General features: G+C 40.5%; 4 protein-coding genes across 4 annotated transcripts in view; 3 read left to right on the top strand and 1 right to left on the bottom strand.

Annotated features, from left to right (window-relative positions):
- Window positions 1-3279: 3279 nt before the first annotated feature.
- LOC138020897 (uncharacterized) lies at window positions 3280-7387 on the top strand. The gene is made up of 2 exons (XM_068867796.1): window positions 3280-3633; window positions 3984-7387. The coding sequence occupies exon 2, from the start codon at window positions 4466-4468 to the stop codon at window positions 7385-7387; it is 2922 nt and encodes a 973-aa protein (XP_068723897.1). The 5' UTR covers window positions 3280-3633; window positions 3984-4465.
- Window positions 7388-7475: 88 nt separating this feature from the next.
- LOC138020896 (uncharacterized) lies at window positions 7476-9188 on the top strand. The gene has a single exon (XM_068867794.1). It carries the CDS (start codon window positions 7476-7478, stop codon window positions 9186-9188), a length of 1713 nt encoding a protein of 570 aa, XP_068723895.1.
- A 710-nt stretch (window positions 9189-9898) lies between these two features.
- LOC138020895 (uncharacterized) lies at window positions 9899-10429 on the top strand. Its single transcript, XM_068867793.1, has one exon. The coding sequence runs from the start codon at window positions 9899-9901 to the stop codon at window positions 10427-10429; it is 531 nt and encodes a 176-aa protein (XP_068723894.1).
- A 10111-nt stretch (window positions 10430-20540) lies between these two features.
- The window catches only part of LOC138020894 (uncharacterized), a 28005-nt gene continuing 27224 nt past the window's right edge, over window positions 20541-21321 (bottom strand). The window contains exon 3 of the mRNA XM_068867792.1: window positions 20541-20933. Coding sequence (XP_068723893.1) covers window positions 20541-20933 — 393 coding nt within the window. The remainder of the gene's footprint in view (window positions 20934-21321) is intronic.

Below are 21321 nucleotides of genomic sequence, written 5' to 3'. Positions count from 1 at the left end.
ATAAAACTGGTTACAACAAAATAATTTATTTGCAGTATGTTCAGGTATGGGTGCCATATATATTATTACTGGTCAATTCTCCATTTAATCCATACATGTATATTAGATCCCATGAATGCATTCCTAAAAGATTCTTTGTTAGAGAGATCCTTAAAATGGATTTTATGTAGTGCAATAACAATCATATTTCATCATATTCGTTTACACAGCAACAAGCATGTCAGGTCGACATACTGGCATAAGTTTCCATAGCCGCTTTTCTCATAGCCAAGCCTTTCGATCTGTCGTCTTCTTCCTTTTTCTTTTGTTTTCACACTACATTCGCAGTCATATCCTCCAGATATGTGGTAATGTCCTCTAACAGGGTATTAAGTTCGCCAAATTCCTCCTCACTTCCAGATCTACAAAAATCATGAGCAAATGGTACCCGGTCACTTCTTTCAATGGTCAGATCGTTCTACTTACAGCCGGACAGACAGATATTTATAGATGTTCAGGTGGATAGTATGAGCAAGATAAGAATGATGAAGTGTTAACAAGTCTATATTTCGTCGATCTAGATTGCACTATGCAGGAGTGTTTTCAAATCGAGGTGTCATGAAAGTTCTCCAACAAATTCGGCACATCGGTCAACACGGCTAACAAAGTCCGTCCAATAAAAGGTTGGACTTTTTTTTTTTACATTACCATTGAAACAGTAGGCTTTCGTTACTGTGGTGGAACAATCTGACTACATGTTTTGAAACGATCTACGAATGGAACGATCTGACTACGAATGATCTGACCACGAATGATCTGACCATAAATTGAGCAAATCATGCAAAAAGGCATTTAACTTACCTCTTTAAAGCTTTCCGCTCTTCGGACTTATATTTCTTAACCAACAGCTCACTCCGCTCATGGCAGCGTCGCCCTTTTAGTTGGAATGGATTGTTTTCTGTGGTAAATAAGGTAGAAAGAAACTCTGCAATGTCCTCCCAGTCGTCCGCTGTTGTGGGGCGCCGCGCTATAATTTCTTTGCAAAGTGCAATGTCTTGATCCACTTTTGGCCAACGAAATGGAGCCATTATTTTGACTCTTTTGGCTTCTAAAAATTAAAACAAAAAAGCGACAACAACATAAAATCATGACGCACTTCAAACACGAAGAACAGTCCAAAGTTCACCGCACTATTTTGCATTTTTCCGAACAATTTCCCTCTAAAGTAAATACGAGGCAATTGTTTTGCATAAAAAAAGAAGTAACGTGGCTTTGCCTTGAAGCACACGATTGTTAATACATTACAACAGCATAAAAAAAGATAAATCGTACTCACGTTTTTCATTAACGTGAAGCCTCTCCTCTTCACGTTAAATTACGGCAAAGTTCAGACGGCGAACGTCAAAAACGGCGAGAAAACATGGTCACGTGGTCATCCCTGCAATTTGCGGTTTGCCGTAAACGTCATGCTTAACCTCTCTATTATCTTTTTACAATCTTTGTTGCAACTTAACAAGAAAAACATCAATCAAATTAATCGGAAATAAAAACGTGAATTCATGTATTATGCCTGACTATTTAATTACATCCATTCTTCAAGCTATAGACAGCGAAAATGGTTCTTCACCATTAAGATGAAAGTCTTGAATTACAGCAACGTTATTTGTTTTTCCCTGTCTTATTTCTTTTTTAAATGCTACGTAACTGCCAAAAGTTAAGTTTTTGTTTGAGCCATGAGTGGCACGTTACATATAATATTCCTTTTGCTTGTTACCAGCCCAGTAGCCGGATGAATGTACCTTGAAAGAGAAAAATAGCCAGCGAAGTTGGTGGCATTGTTGGCGAGAGAGCGGCGAAGCCTCGCGGTTATCCGGGAGGCTTATGTCTATCACACCAACCATGATACAGCCAACTACGCAGTTTAGAGGCAATTTATCGTTTTGTCAATAGCTTATTCACGAAGGTGTTTTCATGTGGATATATGAAGAAAAACTAAATTTTTGATGTGGGGATGGAGCCTTGCTCTGCGTTGGAACATCTTGGCGAGTTGTCATCTTCAGGAATGTGTAATGTTACCTGCAAGACACCACACAAATAATGGAAGGTACAAGATGAGAGGGTGTCCCTCGGTAAGAGCTACGAGATAAAGTCTTGCCTTACCAAAAGTATTTCTAACGGTTGAAACCCTGCAATATTACAGGGGACTGTTTCATTATTTGCTGTTTCAGTACTGCTAGACATGGTTACCCTGTCACAATCCAAATTTCTATCAGCTTTAGCCTTTTCATACCACTGAAAAGCAGCATGAAATACTCAATTAAAAATTTTGGAACCCCGGAGAGAGAGCAATACTATTTTTTATCCAATTTTCTTTTTATCCAAGTTTTCATAGCATTTACAGCAGGTACTTACAGTTCCACTGTCATTGCCCTCGTCATCATCACCACCACAATGACCATGATCCGTGCGTTGGCATTTGCCCTCATTTTCTCTCTACGTAAAAACCGAGATATATTAGTAAGGTTTTTGACAGGAAGTGGTACACAGAGAAACAGATTGTCTAAATAGGAAAATAGAGGATGCTTTAGGCTAGGGCTGTGTCTGAAAATATTTTAAATGCATGGGAAAATTTGTACCTGATATTTTTCCAGGAACCTGCGTCTTTTTTGTCGCACCTAAGAGAAAACGCAACAATTTGGATGATATATTTCAGGAAAGTTAATACGAAAGTCCATTAAAGTATCTAACGCAAATTTAATGTAAATAAATATGAAGGAATAGTTCCTCGTGATGTTTTTCACATTGCACATAACAACGGTTAGTTTTATAGCGTGCGGACTAGCGTGAAATGGGCAGGGCTTCTTCTTTAAAGGATATTCCCGCTTTCGTCATGATGTACGTGGACACAATTCTTGCATTATATGGCAACAGGAAAAACATACATATAGAAATTATGGAGTGGGCTGAGTTGCAAACAACAAACGAAATGGTTAATGACAAAACTCTTAAATAGCATTACCTCTTCAGTATCTACCACCATTTCCTCCAAACATTCGCATAGTGTTGTTGTCTATTAAATAAAAAAATACATCGTCCAGATTCCTTCAAATAAGATCTGCAGCTTTTGTTTTCGCCAAGTAGACCAGAAAGAAAAAAAAATCACCACAGCCTCAAGCCTTGTTATTTACCTCCTCTGAAGTTGCCGCTTCAAATGTACTTTCTGTTCTTTGAGGCTAAAAGTGAACGAAAATGTTATGTTATCCAGCGTCAAGTTTTGGGACACCCCTACTTTTTGTTAGTTTTGAAACGCTCCCTGATTTTAAGACATTTTCTAGTAACAATCAATAGCTTTGGTTTCAGTAGAACGTGCTCAAATGTATTACGCATCGGTTAGGAATTTGCAGTTTCATGCTTACTCAAAGCTAAATTCGTGTAGGAAATGAAGCAACACTTCTAAGATGTAGTTTACACGTTTCAAGTAACGCCCTAGGCATAATCACGTATGCGCGCGTATAAAAAGCGACTCGTAACAACCGTAATCGTTAGTTAGTTATTCCGCAACCGCTACGATCAGAGGATCAATCGGCTATAGGCTACCATTTGACTATTATTGAGTTATACTCTCTGCTGTCGTCTGTGCGAGTCGTCACCAAAGTAAGTTCCTTATCTTTTACTTTCATTGTTATTACTGCCAGCGACTAGTTTTCAATGTTCAAGTGTTGTCACGCTACGAAACCAATTGTCTGACCTTTACCAAATTATTGTTATCGTGATCAAGATACGTTCGATGCTAGTAGTTTTTAGTTCTGTTATTTCTACTATTCCGGTACTTTGGACGAAATGTTCTCAGCATTCTTTTTATGCTACGAGTTGTTAGTTATGTCTATTAGTCTTTCTGAAACCGCCCTTTTTTGTCGGCCGGTTAAATACCGATTATTATGTCTGTTATGCCTATGTAGCTAACGCTTTATCTTAGCTGTGTTGTATTTAATTATCGTTTTCAGTTCGAACCTACACTACACTACACTACATTATACTACCTTGTTCTACTCATTTGTGCCGCATCTACGAACTTTACTACCATCAAGTTTATTTCATCAGTTATTCTGGGAACTGTTTTGTTACCGTAATTCACCTCCTGTCATCACCGTCTTCACTAGTTTGTCTCGAGAACCTTGAACTGTGATTAAACGTGATTTTAATCATTCTGCAAACTGAGTTCGAATTGTCTATCGCCTCGCATATCGCCACCCCTGTAATTGTTAAGTTTCTGAGTATGACGCAACCTTAGGATCTTGGCATTTACATGAGTTCGAATTTGAACGGCGAGCAAGCAACTATCTCAAACTGTGAAGGAATTCTCGCAGGTCAGTCTACGTCATAAGACCTCACGCAATCGCTATCCGACACTACTTATAGGAGTGACTACCGGATGCCAAGTTGTTATCATCAATTAACACGGGATTAATCGATCTTTCTTATCGCAATGGATACAAAGAGGGCACGTGGCCTCGCGAAAGGAGTCGTGACTAGGAAGATTAACGAAATTACCGATCTAATGACTGATGACAACAATGTCGATGAAGTAAACAGGAAAACAAACGAACTGAAAGAAGCATTTGTCAAATTTGAAGCTGCGCATAGGACATTTCATAGCCAACTGACGGAAAGAGAGGCTATCGAGGAGTCGACATCGTATTATGACTCGGTATTCGACCAAGTAGAACACATGCAAGAACATGTAGACGTGTGGCTCACGGGGATCGAAACGACAAGGCTAATAAACTCTTTCCAGGTGCAAGTTAAACCAGAGGACAGTGTGTCAAACGTTGGCACACGTTCTCTCGTGTCTCGAGCATCGCGCTCTTCACGCTCGTCGCAAACGTCACGCTCTTCGTCCGCTAGTGCTAGAGCAAAGGCCGCAGCTAGAAAGGCCATTTTAGAAGCAGAAGCTGCTACGCTGAAGCGATTGCACCAAATTGAAGAAGAAGAGTTAAAACTGCGACAGCGCAAAACCAAGTTAAAATTCGAAACTGAACTGGCGAAGGCAGAAGCCGAAGAACTCGTTTATGCGCAAGCGGTAGAAAGAGAAATTGCTGCGAGCTATTTTCCAAAAGAAGAACCGCAGGCGGAATTTTCTGCTGATCAAGTGCCGGCTCCCAATGGAATCGAAATGGTTCTGAAAGGAGATAAGGTCGCACCTATAGCTAACGCCATTGGATCAGAGAACCTCCCAGAACAGTCCACCCCCCTTAACCCTACTTTGACGTCTGTTGCAAAATCAGAGGAACCGGCAAGGCGGTTTAATCCAGAAGCCTCCGCATGGCGAAAGAAATGCGTGGAAGAGCCAACACCTGGCCAAAACTCTGTACCTCAGGCCACCTCAGTTACTCCACCAAAGGGTGATATTCAGCTCTTAATTCACCAGCAACAAGAAGCTATTATGGCATTAACTCTACCGCAACCTGAAGTTCCTGTGTTCTCCGGCGACCCCATCGGGTACTGCGAATTCGTTCGCGCCTTCGAAAACCTTGTGGAACGAAAAACCTCAAGCGCTAGCACAAGACTTTATTATCTTCTGCAATACACTAGTGGTTCTGTCCAAGATCTTGTGCGAAGCTGTCTAACAATGCCTGATGACATTGGCTATAATGAAGCTAAGAGGCTATTGGCAGAGCGATATGGGCAACCATACAATATTGCCACTGCGTACGTGGACCGTGTAATTAATGGTGCACCAATCCGTGTTGAAGATGGTCCTTCGCTACAGAAATTCTCTATACTATTGACCAGCTGTAGAAATACCCTCAAGGAAATTGGCTACCTGAACCGTCTTGAAAACCCTGACAGTCTGAGGAAAATCGTAGAGCGGTTGCCTTATCCACTGAGGCTGAAATGGCGTGATCTTGTGGATACAATCTCCCAGAAGGAAAAGAGGGATCCCAACCTGAAAGACATATCGGAGTTTGTGGAAGCAAGATCAAGAGCAGCCAACCACCCCATTTTTGGTAAGGTCCAAAGCGAACAGAGACCGTCCTTTAACTCCAGGGCAAGCACGAGAAACAGACGAGACGGTAAATCTTTCACCACACAGGGACTAGAGCAACCCTTCCCACAGCGACCAAACAATAAAGAAGAAAGAAAGGAATTTAAGTGCCCCTCTTGTAAAAGAAACCACTGGCTGTCACAATGTGATGAGTTCAAGAAGTTAAGTTTAGGCAACCGCTACCAGTTCGTTCGTGCGAATAAGCTATGCGTTAATTGTCTAGTTCCTGGTCATTTTGTTCAAGACTGTCCAAAACGGAGCTTTTGTCGTATTCAAGGGTGTACAAAGAAGCATTCAACTTATCTACACGTGAAAGAAACGCCACCAAGTCAGAACGAGAAAGAAGGTCAAACCGAACCAGCAACAACTCCAAATGCAGCACAAGCGAGTAACAGCTACTTAAACGTGAACACATCTCAAGTGACCAGCGGTTCTGTGATTGGATTATCGATAGTTCCAGTGAAGGTTAAAGTAAAGGGTAGCAGTAAGAAAGTGCTAACGTATGCATTCCTGGATTCAGGCTCAAACACGTCGTTCTGTACAGAAGATCTTCTCAGAAAACTCGGCACCAAAGGGAAGAAAACGTCCCTCTCCCTCACAACCATGCAAACGTCTAGCCAGTCAATCGAGTGTTCTCTTGTGAATCTGGAAGTATCGGATCTCATCGAGCAAAACCAAATCGAGCTACCAATGGTGTATTCTACGCCCAGCCTCCCGGTCTCAAATGACACCATCGGAACGCAAGAAGATGTAAACCGCTGGCCACACTTGGAGGGAATTAAAATGCAAAGTATAGAATCGGAAGTCGGTCTTCTCATTGGAAGTGATGCCCCTCAAGTGCTTCAACCGAAAGAGTTTAGAGAAAGCAAAGACGGCGGTCCTTTTGCAACACGAACAATTTTCGGATGGGTATTAAATGGTCCCCTAGGCAGAAAAGAAAGCAAGGCTCCTACTGCAAACTTCCTCGATACAAGCGCCAAGCTAAGCAAACAATTTGAAGATTTCTGCAACTTAGAATTCAACGACTCCAGCTACGAGCCTCAAGCTTGCATGTCACAAAACGACCGCAAAGCGTTACACATCATGGAAGGCTCAGCAAAACTTTCAAATGGCCACTATGAAATTGCCTTACCTTGGAAGAATGATCCACCACTTCTAATGAACAACAAATCACAAGCAAGACAGAGACTACACCCACTGAAGAAACGTCTTCATAGAGATTTAGCCTTACACAAGAAGTACAGAGACTTCATGGATGATCTGATTAACAAGGGCTACGCAAGAAAGGTTAGCAAGGAAAATCTGGACAACTCAAACGTATGGTATTTGCCACATCACGCTGTTTCATCCCCAGAAACCTGACAAGGTCCGCGTCGTATTCGACTGTTCAGCCAAATTCCAGGGTACTTCTTTAAATGACCAGCTGCTACAGGGGCCGAATTTGACAAATATGCTTGTCGGTGTATTAACACGGTTCCGGCAAGAGCAAATCGCTTTCATGTCTGACATTGAGGATATGTTTTATCAGGTTCAAGTACCCCCTCGAGACTGCGACTATCTGCGATTTTTGTGGTGGCCAGACGGCGATCTGAACAAAGACCCTGAAGAGTACCAAATGTTAGTTCATCTGTTCGGTGGTGCCTCGTCCCCGAGCTGCGCAAATTTCGCCTTGAAGAAAACTGCAGAAGATAATAAGGCAGCCTTTGATGCAATCACAGTAGAGACTGTTAAACGAAACTTCTACGTCGATGATTGTCTAAAATCAGTCGCCACAAATCCTGGAGCTATTCGTCTGGTGGGAGAACTCCGTGAAATGCTATCCAAGGGAGGATTTCGTCTCACTAAATGGATATCGAATTCAAGAGACGTAATCAGCTGCGTTCCCGAAATTGAAAGAGCACCATCGGTTAAGAATCTCGACTTAAGCAACAATCTAGCACTCACTGAAAGAGCTCTGGGCGTCCAATGGAATGTACAGAAGGATACATTCAGCTACAAAATCGCTGGAAAAGATAGACCGATCACAAGGAGAGGAATTCTGTCCATCATTTGCTCGGTGTACGACCCTCTTGGCTTTGTTTCACCATGCATACTACCTGCTAAGGCAATTCAACAAAGTTTGTGTCTCAAGGGCCTCGGATGGGACGATCAGATTCCTGAACCCTGCAAGCAAAAATGGCAAACCTGGCTGAAGGAACTCCCCAAACTGGAACAGTTTGAGATTCCGCGATGCTTTAAACGGCCAAACTGCTCAGACATACAACGATGCGAGCTCCACCATTTCTCCGATGCATCTAGCCAAGGCTATGGAGCTGTCTCATATCTTCGCCAAATCGATATACATGGTGAAGTTCACTGTTCGCTAATTATGGCAAAGTCCAGATTGGCCCCTCTCAAGGCAATGACGATCCCACGAATGGAGTTGTCAGCGGCAGTCTTAGCAACAAGGCTGGACCGCATGATCAAACAAGAGGTTGACATGGCTGTTCACAGCTCTACGTTTTGGACTGACAGCACATGCGTTCTTCGCTATATAGAGAACAAAGATAAGAGATTTCAGATCTTTGTTGCCAACCGCGTGTCGGCCATTTTAGACCAGTCTACAGCTGCGCAGTGGAGATACGTTGAAAGTACGCTCAACCCGGCTGACGAAGCATCCAGAGGAATGACAGTAGATGAGCTGTTAATGAATGAACGCTGGAAGCACGGACCACCGTTCCTGAAGAAAGTGGAGCAGTCATGGCCACAAAGACCGGAGAACCTGGGCGAGATCCCTGATAACGACCCAGAAGTGAAGAAGGGAGTCGAAACATTTGCAAACAAAGCAAGCGTCTCCTGCGATTACATTGGCAATGCAATGGAAAATATTTCGTCATGGTCCCGGCTTAAGAAGATTATAGCATGGGTGTTGCGCTACAAAATTTTTTTGCGAAACCGAAGTCAGAACAGCAACACAAACAAAACCATCCAGCTCCAATCCGATGATAGTATCATTTCGCCATTAAGCATTAGCGAAATTAATGAAGCTGAAAATGAAATCATTAAATACGTTCAGAAGCAAACCTTCAAGGATGAGTTGGCTAGTCTAAGTGGCGTCGGCAACGACACCGAGAAACAGCAAACCAGAACAACCTTAAGAAGAACAGCAGCATTTACAAACTAGACCCAGTCTTGGAAAATGGACTTCTCCGTGTAGGAGGACGATTGGAACACGCACCAATAGAAAATGACGCCAAACATCCCATTATTCTTCCAAAGAGACACCATGTTACTAAGCTGATTATTGAATACTTCCATCGCGCTTCAGCCCACTCTGGAATCGAGTACACTCTATCACTTATCAGGCAAAGGTATTGGATCTTGGGAGCACGATCTAATGTCCGCAACATTATCAACACGTGTTTCAGCTGTCGGCGCCACCAAGCTCCCGTAATGCAACAGAAAATGGCCAATTTGCCGCAAGATCGTGTCACGCCTTCAAAGCCACCATTTACGTATGTAGGCGTAGATTTGTTTGGTCCCTTCACAGTGCGCCGTGGACGAACAACCGCTAAGAGGTACGGCGCTTTGTTTACGTGCCTCACGATAAGAGCTGTCCACATCGAGATTGTTCACTCTATGGATACAGAATCGTTCATCAACGCCCTTCGACGCTTCATCGGGAGAAGAGGAAGGCCAGAGGAAATAAGATCCGACAACGGAAGAAACTTCGTTAAAGGCGAGAAAGAGCTACAGAAGGCGCTCTAAGAAAGGAACCAGAACCAGATCCATGAATTTCTCTTGCAGCAAGAAATTAAATGGACATTCAATCCACCGGCTGCTTCACACCACGGCGGAGTGTGGGAGAGATGCATTAGAACTGTAAGGAAAGTTATGAAAGCATTGCTGAAACAACAGGTCTTAGACGACGAAGGTCTAAGTACACTGATGTGCGAAGTTGAGTCGATAGTGAATGGCAGACCAATAACCAAAGTGTCTGACGATGTGAAGGATCTCAACGCGCTAACACCTAACCATCTTCTGCTTCTCCGAGCTGGAGCAACAATCCCTCCAGGGGTGTTCTCTAAGGATGACAATTACAGCTGTCGCAGATGGCGCCAAGTTCAATACCTCAGCAACGTGTTCTGGCGCCGCTGGACAAGAGAATATCTTCCATCCCTACAGCAACGCCAAAGATGGACCAAGTTACAGTCAAACCTAGCAGTTAATGATATCGTCCTTCTACTAGACGAAAACCTACCGCGTAGTGTATGGCCGCTAGGACGAGTGCTCGAAGTTTACCACAATCGGAAGAAGGATGGGCTAGTACGCTCTGCTAAAGTCAAGACCAGGACCTCTGAGTTAGTGCGACCCATAGACAAGATTGTTCTACTGGAGACTGCGGAGATTTTAAGCAAGAGTTAGCAACTAAGAATATTATCATAATGGACACGTAGTGATTAGTATGAACATTTATAGTTTAGTAATCAATAGAGTTAGCGTTTCAAACCTGTTATGGTTATTTAGTAAAGGCTCCTATCGCCTTTAAGGGGCCGGAATGTTAGTTTTGAAACGCTCCCTGATTTTAAGACATTTTCTAGTAACAATCAATAGCTTTGGTTTCAGTAGAACGTGCTCAAATGTATTACGCATCGGTTAGGAATTTGCAGTTTCATGCTTACTCAAAGCTAAATTCGTGTAGGAAATGAAGCAACACTTCTAAGATGTAGTTTACACGTTTCAAGTAACGCCCTAGGCATAATCACGTATGCGCGCGTATAAAAAGCGACTCGTAACAACCGTAATCGTTAGTTAGTTATTCCGCAACCGCTACGATCAGAGGATCAATCGGCTATAGGCTACCATTTGACTATTATTGAGTTATACTCTTTGCTGTCGTCTGTGCGAGTCGTCACCAAAGTAAGTTCCTTATCTTTTACTTTCATTGTTATTACTGCCAGCGACTAGTTTTCAATGTTCAAGTGTTGTCACGCTACGAAACCAATTGTCTGACCTTTACCAAATTATTGTTATCGTGATCAAGATACGTTCGATGCTAGTAGTTTTTAGTTCTGTTATTTCTACTATTCCGGTACTTTGGATGAAATGTTCTCAGCATTCTTTTTATGCTACGAGTTGTTAGTTATGTCTATTAGTCTTTCTGAAACCGCCCTTTTTTGTCGGCCGGTTAAATACCGATTATTATGTCTGTTATATGCCTATGTAGCTAACGCTTTATCTTAGCTGTGTTGTATTTAATTATCGTTTTCAGTTCGAACCTACACTACACTACACCACATTATACTACCTTGTTCTACTCATTTGTGCCGCATCTACGAACTTTACTACCATCAAGTTTACTTCATCAGTTATTTTGGGAACTGTTTTGTTACCGTAATTCACCTCCTGTCATCACCGTCTTCACTAGTTTGTCTCGAGAATCTTGAACTGTGATTAAACGTGATTTTAATCATTCTGCAAACTGAGTTCGAATTGTCTATCGCCTCGCATATCGCCACCCCTGTAATTGTTAAGTTTCTGAGTATGATGCAACCTTAGGATCTTGGCATTTACACTTTTAAATTACAGGGGGAGGGGGATGGAGAGGGGAGGGAGGGAGTTCAAATAAATCCTCCGACGGTTGCCATTTTTGAAACGGAAAATAAGTACCAAATCTGATGAAGTTCAATAAAAAAGGTAAGATGAGTAAAAAGACGACCGTTGTCCCTGCCCATGGCCAATGGCGTTGATGGTGGAGGAGGAGAGAGCTCCACTTGCTTTATAACTGTTACAATTAGATAAGAGTGAAAGCATCATTGAGTCTCATGTCACGTTTTACTGAATAATTGCACTAATTGACTAGAAAACCTTGATAGTTAGCATTTAGCCAGAATTCCATGAACAGCATGTATACTTACATTTGTTGCCCTTTCCGCTTGTCTTCCATTTCCTTACAAAAGAAAAGCATAACTGGTTGGTGTACAGTAAGTCAGTTAGCATTTTTCACATTCTCTAAGATGGCTTAGGATGCTTTATTTGCATGAAAACGTTTCGAGTTCAAATCTTGATGTAACCACCCATTGGATTTGTGTTCGACCCCATGTAATAATGTACATGATACTTTAGCAATACTGTACAAGATAATGAAAACTCCAAGTATTCATTATCTTGTACAGTGTTGCTGAAGAAGCCTGAACGGGCGAAACGTAAAATATTTAAAGGGACTTTCAATTACACAAGAAAAGTTTGCGCCATCTTCTGTTCATGCAAGTTATATATTATACATATAAATATATTTTTCCTTTTTAACTCGTAGAGCTTTGAGGAGGCTCGAAATAGTTAGGGTACTCATATGAAGACGAAATTTGGCCAGAGTATTAAATACCCATCATAGATTTGTCACGTTACATTTTATTCCAAAATGTCGTTACCATGGCAACGATATAGGGCATTTCCTTGAGTCTTAAAATAAGCATGAATTGTGTGTTTGAAAAAACAGGACGGTGAAATCTTTCCATACAGCGTTCACTGACAATGTTAGAAATAACAAGAAAACGATTTAGAAAAAAAAAGGCCCCAACCTATTTTTCACCAACATAAACACACATTTTGAATCATGAGCTGACGTAAGCAGGTAAAGTATTGAGTGTATGGCTTACTCGCGCACTTAAAATGCAATTTAATTTCAAGATAAACTTTTCTTTACTTTTACTCTATCGTAACTTACAGATGCTAGGGCTTCCCTATCTTGAGTTTCCCGCAAATCCCTATCTCTAAGAAGAAGATCCCTGCAACAAAGAATGTATGCTCTAATAGTTGACTTGGCAACCACACGGAAGGTTATGGATTCAAAACGCACCTACACCAATATTCGGGGTCTCACGAGTAGCTCTACATAACTTTCCATATAATTAGACATTCTAGGCTGCTTGGATAAGGAGGCAGGACAAGAAAAGGGAGAGGGGGGAAAACCTGAAATTGCGCACAGCCCTTGCCGCCAGAAGTGCCTCTTCCACTGCCCTTTTGACATTTGTTAAAAATGTGGGATCATTTCCTATGGGAGAGATGAGAGCTTTATATTTCATACAACATGTTACAAATATGGACGATGATTCTTGTCTTGTGAATAGTGTTTCTGCTTGCTTATATCTTCAGGGTTTGAATAATCGTCTAGTAAGACAACACATAGATGTTTTTGTTACATTTTTAGCGGAGAACCCATGAGTTTCTTTTCTCATGGTAATCATGGGCATCGGTATTGCTTGTGGGCGCCTACACATTACGAAGTTGCCCAATAATTTAATATTATACATGTTACAAAAAATAGCGTTGCGTGACTAGCCTGACTGTCTAGAAGCTTCACGAGAGTTTGTAGTTTGTTTATTTTTAGGTTCGTGCATAACCGTTTCTAAATCGGTGTGTTTTGTAATCTTTCTATAATTAGATTCATTACTATTTTAGAAAGTTCTAGAAATTTATTGTCAGAGTATATAAGTAGACGAGTCCAGACGGAGTGTTTTTCTAACTAGTTTTTCACAAGCGAAGAGAGTTGGCATTAGCCGTTTTTATTCAAGTGTGACAGAAGCTGTGTTTATTCAAGTTGGCGGAGGCCGTGTAAGTTTGTCAAGTACGAGTTATTCAGAGTTTTACTTCATGGAAACTATGTTCATTTTTGGAATAAATCTTCTTGTTGTTCCGACAACCCTGCGTTCAGTTTAGTTTGCAAGCTACCTTTCCTCAAAACATTTGAACTCGTAACAATCCATTAAATAATAATAAAGTAAATAATAATAACAATAATAAGAAGAAGAAAAAGAAGAAGAAGAAGAAACATCATCATCATCAATAGAGGTACTGGGTTTCAAATGGATTGCATGCTCAAGCCAGGTAATGATATTATAAAAAAAAAAAATAACCCGGGAGCTCCTTTTTCAGGCTTGGTTAAATCTACATAAATTTATTACTCTATATCAGCGGTATAGTTATACAAAAACGCAGTGTAGTAGAGCATTCCTTTGAAAAATCTTGTCTTTTGATAGCTTTAAAAACTTCACCGGAATGTTTAGGGATCATGGCTTCTTTCATCACAGTAATAATTATTACAGTTACACAAGTACTATTGTTGTACAAACATTTGCCTAACATTTCAGTATATTGGCTTAGCTTGCCCTTGTTGTCAGTCTCTGGTCGTTTTAAGTTGACAAATTTGTTCGCAATTATCATAGCAATTAGCTTAAGGATAACACTATCCTGGAGTAAAATTAGTATACCTGATAATATGTCTCCTACAACCATTCTCGTGGAGGACATGGTTGGCTGCAATATGCGTATCTCTATGTGGTGCTTCTCTCTCCCAGAACATTTCATTCCACACACTAAGAAGGCCAAAAAAATGTCCCTTGCATCTGTATTACCACTTCAAGCGAGGATGATATGCAACAATCGCTTGTTCTTCAACAATTTTTGGGGATTAAAGTAAGACTCTGACAAAACTCCTATTACAGTATTCTAATGGAAAATTGTAACGTGTTTGACCACAGTTGACCGCTAATGCAGACGAATGTTCATGTGGAGGTAATTTTCTCCCAAAATCTATCTAACTAGTTAGCCCTCAGAGATTCTCACATACATGTTAGCTCATTTCTCTATTCATGAAACATCACTTTGTTGAAGACTGAGACTCTTCATTCTTTTAGTATTATACTAAGGTAAGTAGTTATTTACCATGAACCCTTCTGTTTACAGCTTTTGGCCCAATAATTATTAAAAAATAACAATAATGTTATTTTATTAAAATCATGGACTTAGAGTTAAGTTCAGAACAGACCCTATTACAGTGTATGTAAGCATGGTGAGGACAACCATCAAAGCTTGATTGTCATAGGGCTTACTTTTATACTGAAGCGAGTTGATGCCCTCTGAAATCCAATTTTGAAAGGGTGCCAAATTGACTTCAGAACTGCATCATGCTTCATTAAGAACACCCTCCCTGTCCAATTGCTGGCTGGCCCCATTATAGTGATAAAGGTCAGTATTCTTAGAACAAGTTACAGTAATTACTCATGCGCAGTAAGCGCATGAGGTATAAAATGCCCTCCGTTTCTTGTTTTCTGTGTCACATTAGTGCATGGAAATTTATGCTTGCATAACATTTACATACATGACTGTAACTTTACGTGGGGCGGGGCGTAGGGGATTATTCAAAACAATTAATAGCTGCTGAAAAATATATTGTTGAATCAGAAAAATTAATAGAAAGACTTGAAGAGAAGTATTAGAGTCTTAAAATGTATGTATGCTTGGAATATCAGTCCATTTTGCATCACAAAATAAACAGTACGTGTTTGAAGAAATCAACCATCCCTCTCATGTTTCAATCCTTTAAGTTGACTTGCCACAATTCCACCTCACGAGAGGGCAAAGCGAGCAAAGCCTGATTTTTCAGATGCGAATATACACAAGATGAAGGACTTTTGAAAGTCTAGCCCTTAAGATGTGTCATTTTCTCTTGGATGTGCATGGTCGCGCCCGAATCATCGCATGCATCTTGACTGTTCAAACTTTGTGATTGTAGTCGCGGTCGTACGGCCCGGGTCGTACGGATCGAGCTGTTAGAATAAATCTCTTTCGATTGTGGAGCCAAAGGTAAGTTGTTGACATTAAAGACAAAATTAAATTTTTTTTTTCTAATTTGTTTCAGAAATAAACACTTTGTATGAGAGCAGGGATCGACATGAAGGTCATTCAAACTGATCTCCATCAACATGCCGGCCATCTCAGCTCCTAGTGATCTTTGAGAACCTTAGAGCAGCTTTGAGCAAAACTGAGAATACCTGAGAAAAACTGATCCGACTTTTAGCAATCTGAACTGTTTTTAGAAGTACTGTTATTGTCAATATGGGCATGCGACTAGTCGTTGATCCGTCATCCACGAGTGGGCATCAGTCCTAAACGTCCATGGTCAAGTCGATGTTGTATTTCTAGACTTTGCAAAAGCTTTTGATTCTGTCCCCCATGAACGGCTTTTACTTAAGGCTGCCTACTACGGTATTCGCAACAAGGCTAATATCTGGCTTCGAAGCTTTTTAACTGGGCGTAGCCAACGCGTTGTGATTAATGGCTCTGCTTCTTCGTGGTCTCCTGTAGTCTCCAGAGTGCCCCAGGGTACCGTATTGGGCCCCATTTTCTTTTTAATGTTTATTAATGACCTACCTAAAAACATCACATCTGGTATCAAGCTCTTCGCTGACGACTGTGTTCTTTACCGTCCGACAAATTCTGTAAGCGATCATTTAGCTCTCCAGCGAGACCTCGATCAACTAGAGAAGTGGTCCTCCATCTGGCAGATGAAATTTGCTCCCAGTAAATGTTTTGTTATGTCTGTCACTTTGAAGAAATCTCCTTCCCAGTTTAGTTATTCCCTTTGTAACGTGCAGCTCGACGATACTCGTCACCAAAAATATCTCGGCGTGTACATAACATGTACGTTGTGTTGGCAATTGCAGTGTGACGAAGCTAAAAAGAAGGCTATGAGAGTCTTAGGGATCCTTCAAAGGAATCTATCATCGTGTGATCGCTCTGTTAAGGAACGCTCCTACCTATCTTTAGTACGTCCTATTGTTGAATACGCCACGGTTGCTTGGTCTCCGCATATAAAAAAAGGGATTGATTGTATTGAAGCCGTTCAGCGCCGTGGAGCACGTTTTGTTAACAACGATTACAGCCGCCATAGTAGCGTTTCATCTATGCTTACTGATTTGAACTGGCCTTCATTGCAGTCAAGGCGCAGGATGTACGATCTCGGCATGTTTTATAAAATTCATAGAGGCCAAGTTAACATCTCCGTTCCCTATGAGCTCACATCCGTGCCTGCGTATGGCCGTACAAGGAAGAGTCACGACTTTAAGATCAGGCTCCCATCCTCCTCTGTCGACGCTTACAAACATTCCTTCTATGTAAGATCAATTCCTGCATGGAACGCGTTACCAGCTGATGTTGTTAGATCGGCATCGTACCCAGAATTTATCCGGAGAGTGCCCACTACTCTAACATGTTAACTTCACTTAATACCTCGTTTAGTGTCATACCATGTGATTGTAATTTCATACTATGTAATCCTAATTGTTATTTTACTATGTAACTGTACTTGTAACGCCGTACATGTAAATTGAGCGACTGCTGGCCGCTCCATTGCCGGATTAGCATTTATGCACTAGTGGCAATTATTTTGATTAAAGAAGAAAGAAAAGAAAGATTGATATGCATTCTGTTTATTTGGTGGCAAAGGAATGTAGAGGATGCTTCAAGGGGAAATTCTGGTTTTCTGTCATTTATTTGCCAGTATTGAAACGTTTGGTTCACATTTATGAAATGTAACAAGTTACCATCTGTGGCTTTACAAAGATCTATTTGTATCGCTTTTACAGTATTGTGAAAAAGTAATGAGAACGTAATTCGACGAAATTCGCGAATTTCGGGGCTTTTCGACGAAAAATGGCGAATTTTTGTCCAGCGCGAAAGTTCGCAGAAAATTCGCCGAATTTTCGCAATGCCTATTGTTTAAGTTGACGCGAATTTTCGAGCGAGAATTCGCTTTGACCGATAATTCGTTCCGAAATTTCGAGCGAAAATTCGCATTCACTGACAACTCGCACATGCGTGGAATGAAAGTCGAAAGGTATCGTACAGTGTTCTTCCCTGGTCAAAAAAAATAATAACAAAGAAGCTGCAATCACGCAAGGCTTTTAAGCTATGTATTTAAAGTCTTTTACAGCTGAATTCAAAGTTTCTCATCAAATGGAAATGGCACCATTGATGTTCTTTTCACTGCGATGACTTGCCGGCGCCTGCCAAAAAGTTAACAGTTATCCTGAAAATTGGTAAGTAAGCTTTGTCAAGAAACACTTCTGGTGTAATACAAATGTAGACCCGGGAACCATTACAAGATAACACTCGCCGGCTCTTTTATATTTACAGGCTTTGCATTGTTGACAACAGTTTGTCCTCACAATTACCAAAGGATTGAAATTGCATATGTTTTGTCGAGTCTTCTCTGCCGAGAAAGATGAATAAAACACATTACAAAGGGCGAATTTTGTAGAGAATTGAAACGGACACAACTACTGAACTATTTCCAAAATACATGTACTGATCATCAAAGTGCTGTCAAAGTGACTGCAGTTGTTTACAAAACTGAATAGCCGATCGATACGTGATCGATCTTTACAAACCACACTACGAAATTTCGGGTACAACAAGCGAAATTATACGCTTTTGGGTTTTCGCGCTGGTCTCGAAAGTGCGGCGAATTTTCGCGCTGGTCTCGAAAATGCGGCGAATTTTCTCTCTTTGTCTTATGTCTTAGCGAATTTTCGCGCTGGGCTCGAAAATGCGGCGAAGTTTCTCTCTTTGTTTTAGCGAAATTACGCTGGAAACATCGCGAAACGACGCTCGAATTTTCGAGCGAAATTTCGTCGAAAGTTCGCAGGGACAAAGAACGAAATTCGCGCATTTCGCTCTCATTACTTTTTCACAATACTGTACATTCCTGAGTTAATTCGACTTGCAAATGACGTACAAACAACCCAGGTCCAGGAATTGTTGATCCAACTAAAACTATTGCCGCACCATACAGTCAAGGTAATGTTGAAGTATTTGGTTCGGCAAATGCAGGCACACAACGTGTGGCAATGTCTCCGTCGGCACTTGTTTAAAAGTTCAGGAATCCAATAACCTCTTCAGCTGACCTGGTTCAAATTATAAACATTGGGAATAATATGTATTCAGCTTTGTCACAATCATGCAAACAGGGACTAGTATTTTTGACAGATTTGCCTGTTATGGTTATAGGTTAAGCTGCATTACTTATCAGTTGACATACAGTGATAGTTATAGTGGTTTGCTATATAGTGCACTTCCTATAATTTCAGACTTTCCTTGTGTTATCAATGTTAGCTGGCTTTGATTCTTTGCTCATGGATAAATATCATGCATATATTTTAACACTTGAACTTTACACAGTAGCAATACACTGTCTGCCTAATGGGAGGTGTAAATTTTTTTATTCTCACGGCAGAGATTTATTAGGTATGGGACCCATTTGCAACATGTACTTCAATTGAAATAGATTCATTAATGAATTCGGTACAACATTTTCAGAATACATGTGCACAAACATCTGTTACTTATGTGATTAAATGTGTTAATATTATGAAAATGTAAAGCAGCAGTGGAAGCATTGTTCATTCATTATATGTTTGAAACCAAAATTTTAGACCCTAGGAGCACTTAAATTATGTTTATCTTTGTTCTTGCAAAGAATGTTCTGCTGTGTCATTTTATTCCATTTGTTTTTCCACCTCAAAAGTCTTGTAACTATTGCACCTCTCAAACAGTTGATATTATCATTGAGAATGGAAGAGCAATTTATCAGAAATGTTACTCCAGCAAAATATGTTTTTATTTCTGATTTACTAAAGAAATTAGACGTAGGCCGCTCGCCATGTAAAAGTTATTCATAGAGCAAGATGTCAGGGAAATTTATCTTGTAATGTTGTTCCCAGTGAACAACAGCTTAAAACTGAAATTTTGGATAATAAGGAAAGCAGCACAGGCCTTTTGATGTGAATTTCTAGCTCAGTACTGCATTAGTTGTGTTTTCCAGTGGTATGCAAAGGAAAAGATGAGTTACCACACGTTTTTGTATACAATGGTTCTGAACCCAAAAAATTATGTAACAAAGGTATTTTCAAATGTAGATTCTGTTATTGATCTCTTTTGTTCTATTATTCAAAGTAAATTTAATTGTTTTGAAACAAACTATGAGGTTGCATTTCTTAGATGTTTATGTGAATTATCAAATATAGAAAGGAAAAAAATAATAAGAAAGCATAAATCTACTTCAGAAATTGCAGCAAACTGGAAGAAAGGAGAGAAATTTACAGCCCAATGAACCCAGAGAAAAAATAAGAACTTCCTTCAAATTGTTTTGAAAAGTACAGGTCTATGGACCTATCGGAAAAAACAGACTCTTTCAAATAAAGATGAAAAGTATAGGTCAATGAACTCACACGATAAAGAGCAACTGGAGCGATGGCAGAATACCCAGCCCAATTTGAAGGGCAAAAGTTTCTTGCTACCGCAGTGCCGCAGTGCGGTAGTTGATGAATAATAAATTCCATGTTGGTTAAACTATTGCTACCGCAGTGCCGCAGTGCCGTAGTCTATGAATAATAAATTCGAAGCTAGTATATATTTTATTAAGAAGTTACCAAGGCAACTTATGGAAAACAATAGGAAATAAAACGTTATACGATATTTCTATACACAATTTGAAACTCGAAATGGAAATGTTACTTCAAATAAAGGTTATTGTGACCAGCTGGCGTGGCCATGTGCCCACTAACAATGCTAAGTTTGCTAAAGTTTCTAAACATAACAATTGGTAGCATTTGTTGTAAATTGTATATCAGTAATTCAACATGCATGATCTTACCCAGTTCAAAGAATGTCTCTTCTGTATACGCAAGAGAAGTCTTTATTCAATGTAAGCATTGCTTTGCAAAAAAGCCCGCACTGGGGCGGAAATTCCACTATGAATTGGCCTTGAAAAGGCGTTTTGAAATTCTGTCTTGCTGATGGAGGCAGTGTTTCGCCAAGGATCTGGTTTGGATTTGAAAAAAACTTTACATTTCCCGCACACTCTTGGGATGGTGAATTGAACAATGCGTCCAAATCCGTCTTCTTTTAAAGATTCTGTCGCCCTTGAATATTCTGCTTCTGCGATGGCTTTAGCAGATCGTTTTCCGTGTTTAAAACTTCGGTAACTGACGACCGGTCCCAGCGCAAGAAGAACCTGGTCCTTGATGGTTTGAAGCGTGGGTTGTTCCATTGTTTTTTCACAGGTTGCGTTTGTGATTTCTTTCAGGAACTGAAAAGAATTAAACAATAACGTATAAGGTGATGTGAGGTAGTAAAAAATAGATGCAAAATTTATATGGCATGGGACTCAAAATGTAGGAGGTATGGCATTAAGCATTCGTCCTATAGTAAGTGTTGCATGTAACAACTGCAGCTGTGGTTGTTATTCTCATGGGCGGGAAATTTACTGGAAGAACAAGAAAAGTGATTGGTTGTCCCATACATGTAGTTTGTATTGTCGTTCCTGTATTTGAATTTACAGAATTAATATAAAATAGAATGTCTCGGGACCTTGAGTACGGTAATCTCCTTCGCAGCCGCTCGGGCCGGAGTCACGCAATGCTCCCCGTCCCCACTCAGCTGCTTCAAACCGACATACTTTCCTTTCTTGGAATAAA

The sequence above is a fragment of the Montipora capricornis genome, chromosome 10 (assembly GCF_036669925.1).
Source record: "Montipora capricornis isolate CH-2021 chromosome 10, ASM3666992v2, whole genome shotgun sequence".
NCBI lineage: Eukaryota > Metazoa > Cnidaria > Anthozoa > Scleractinia > Acroporidae > Montipora > Montipora capricornis.
This window is presented reverse-complemented; position numbering and strand designations above follow the sequence as displayed.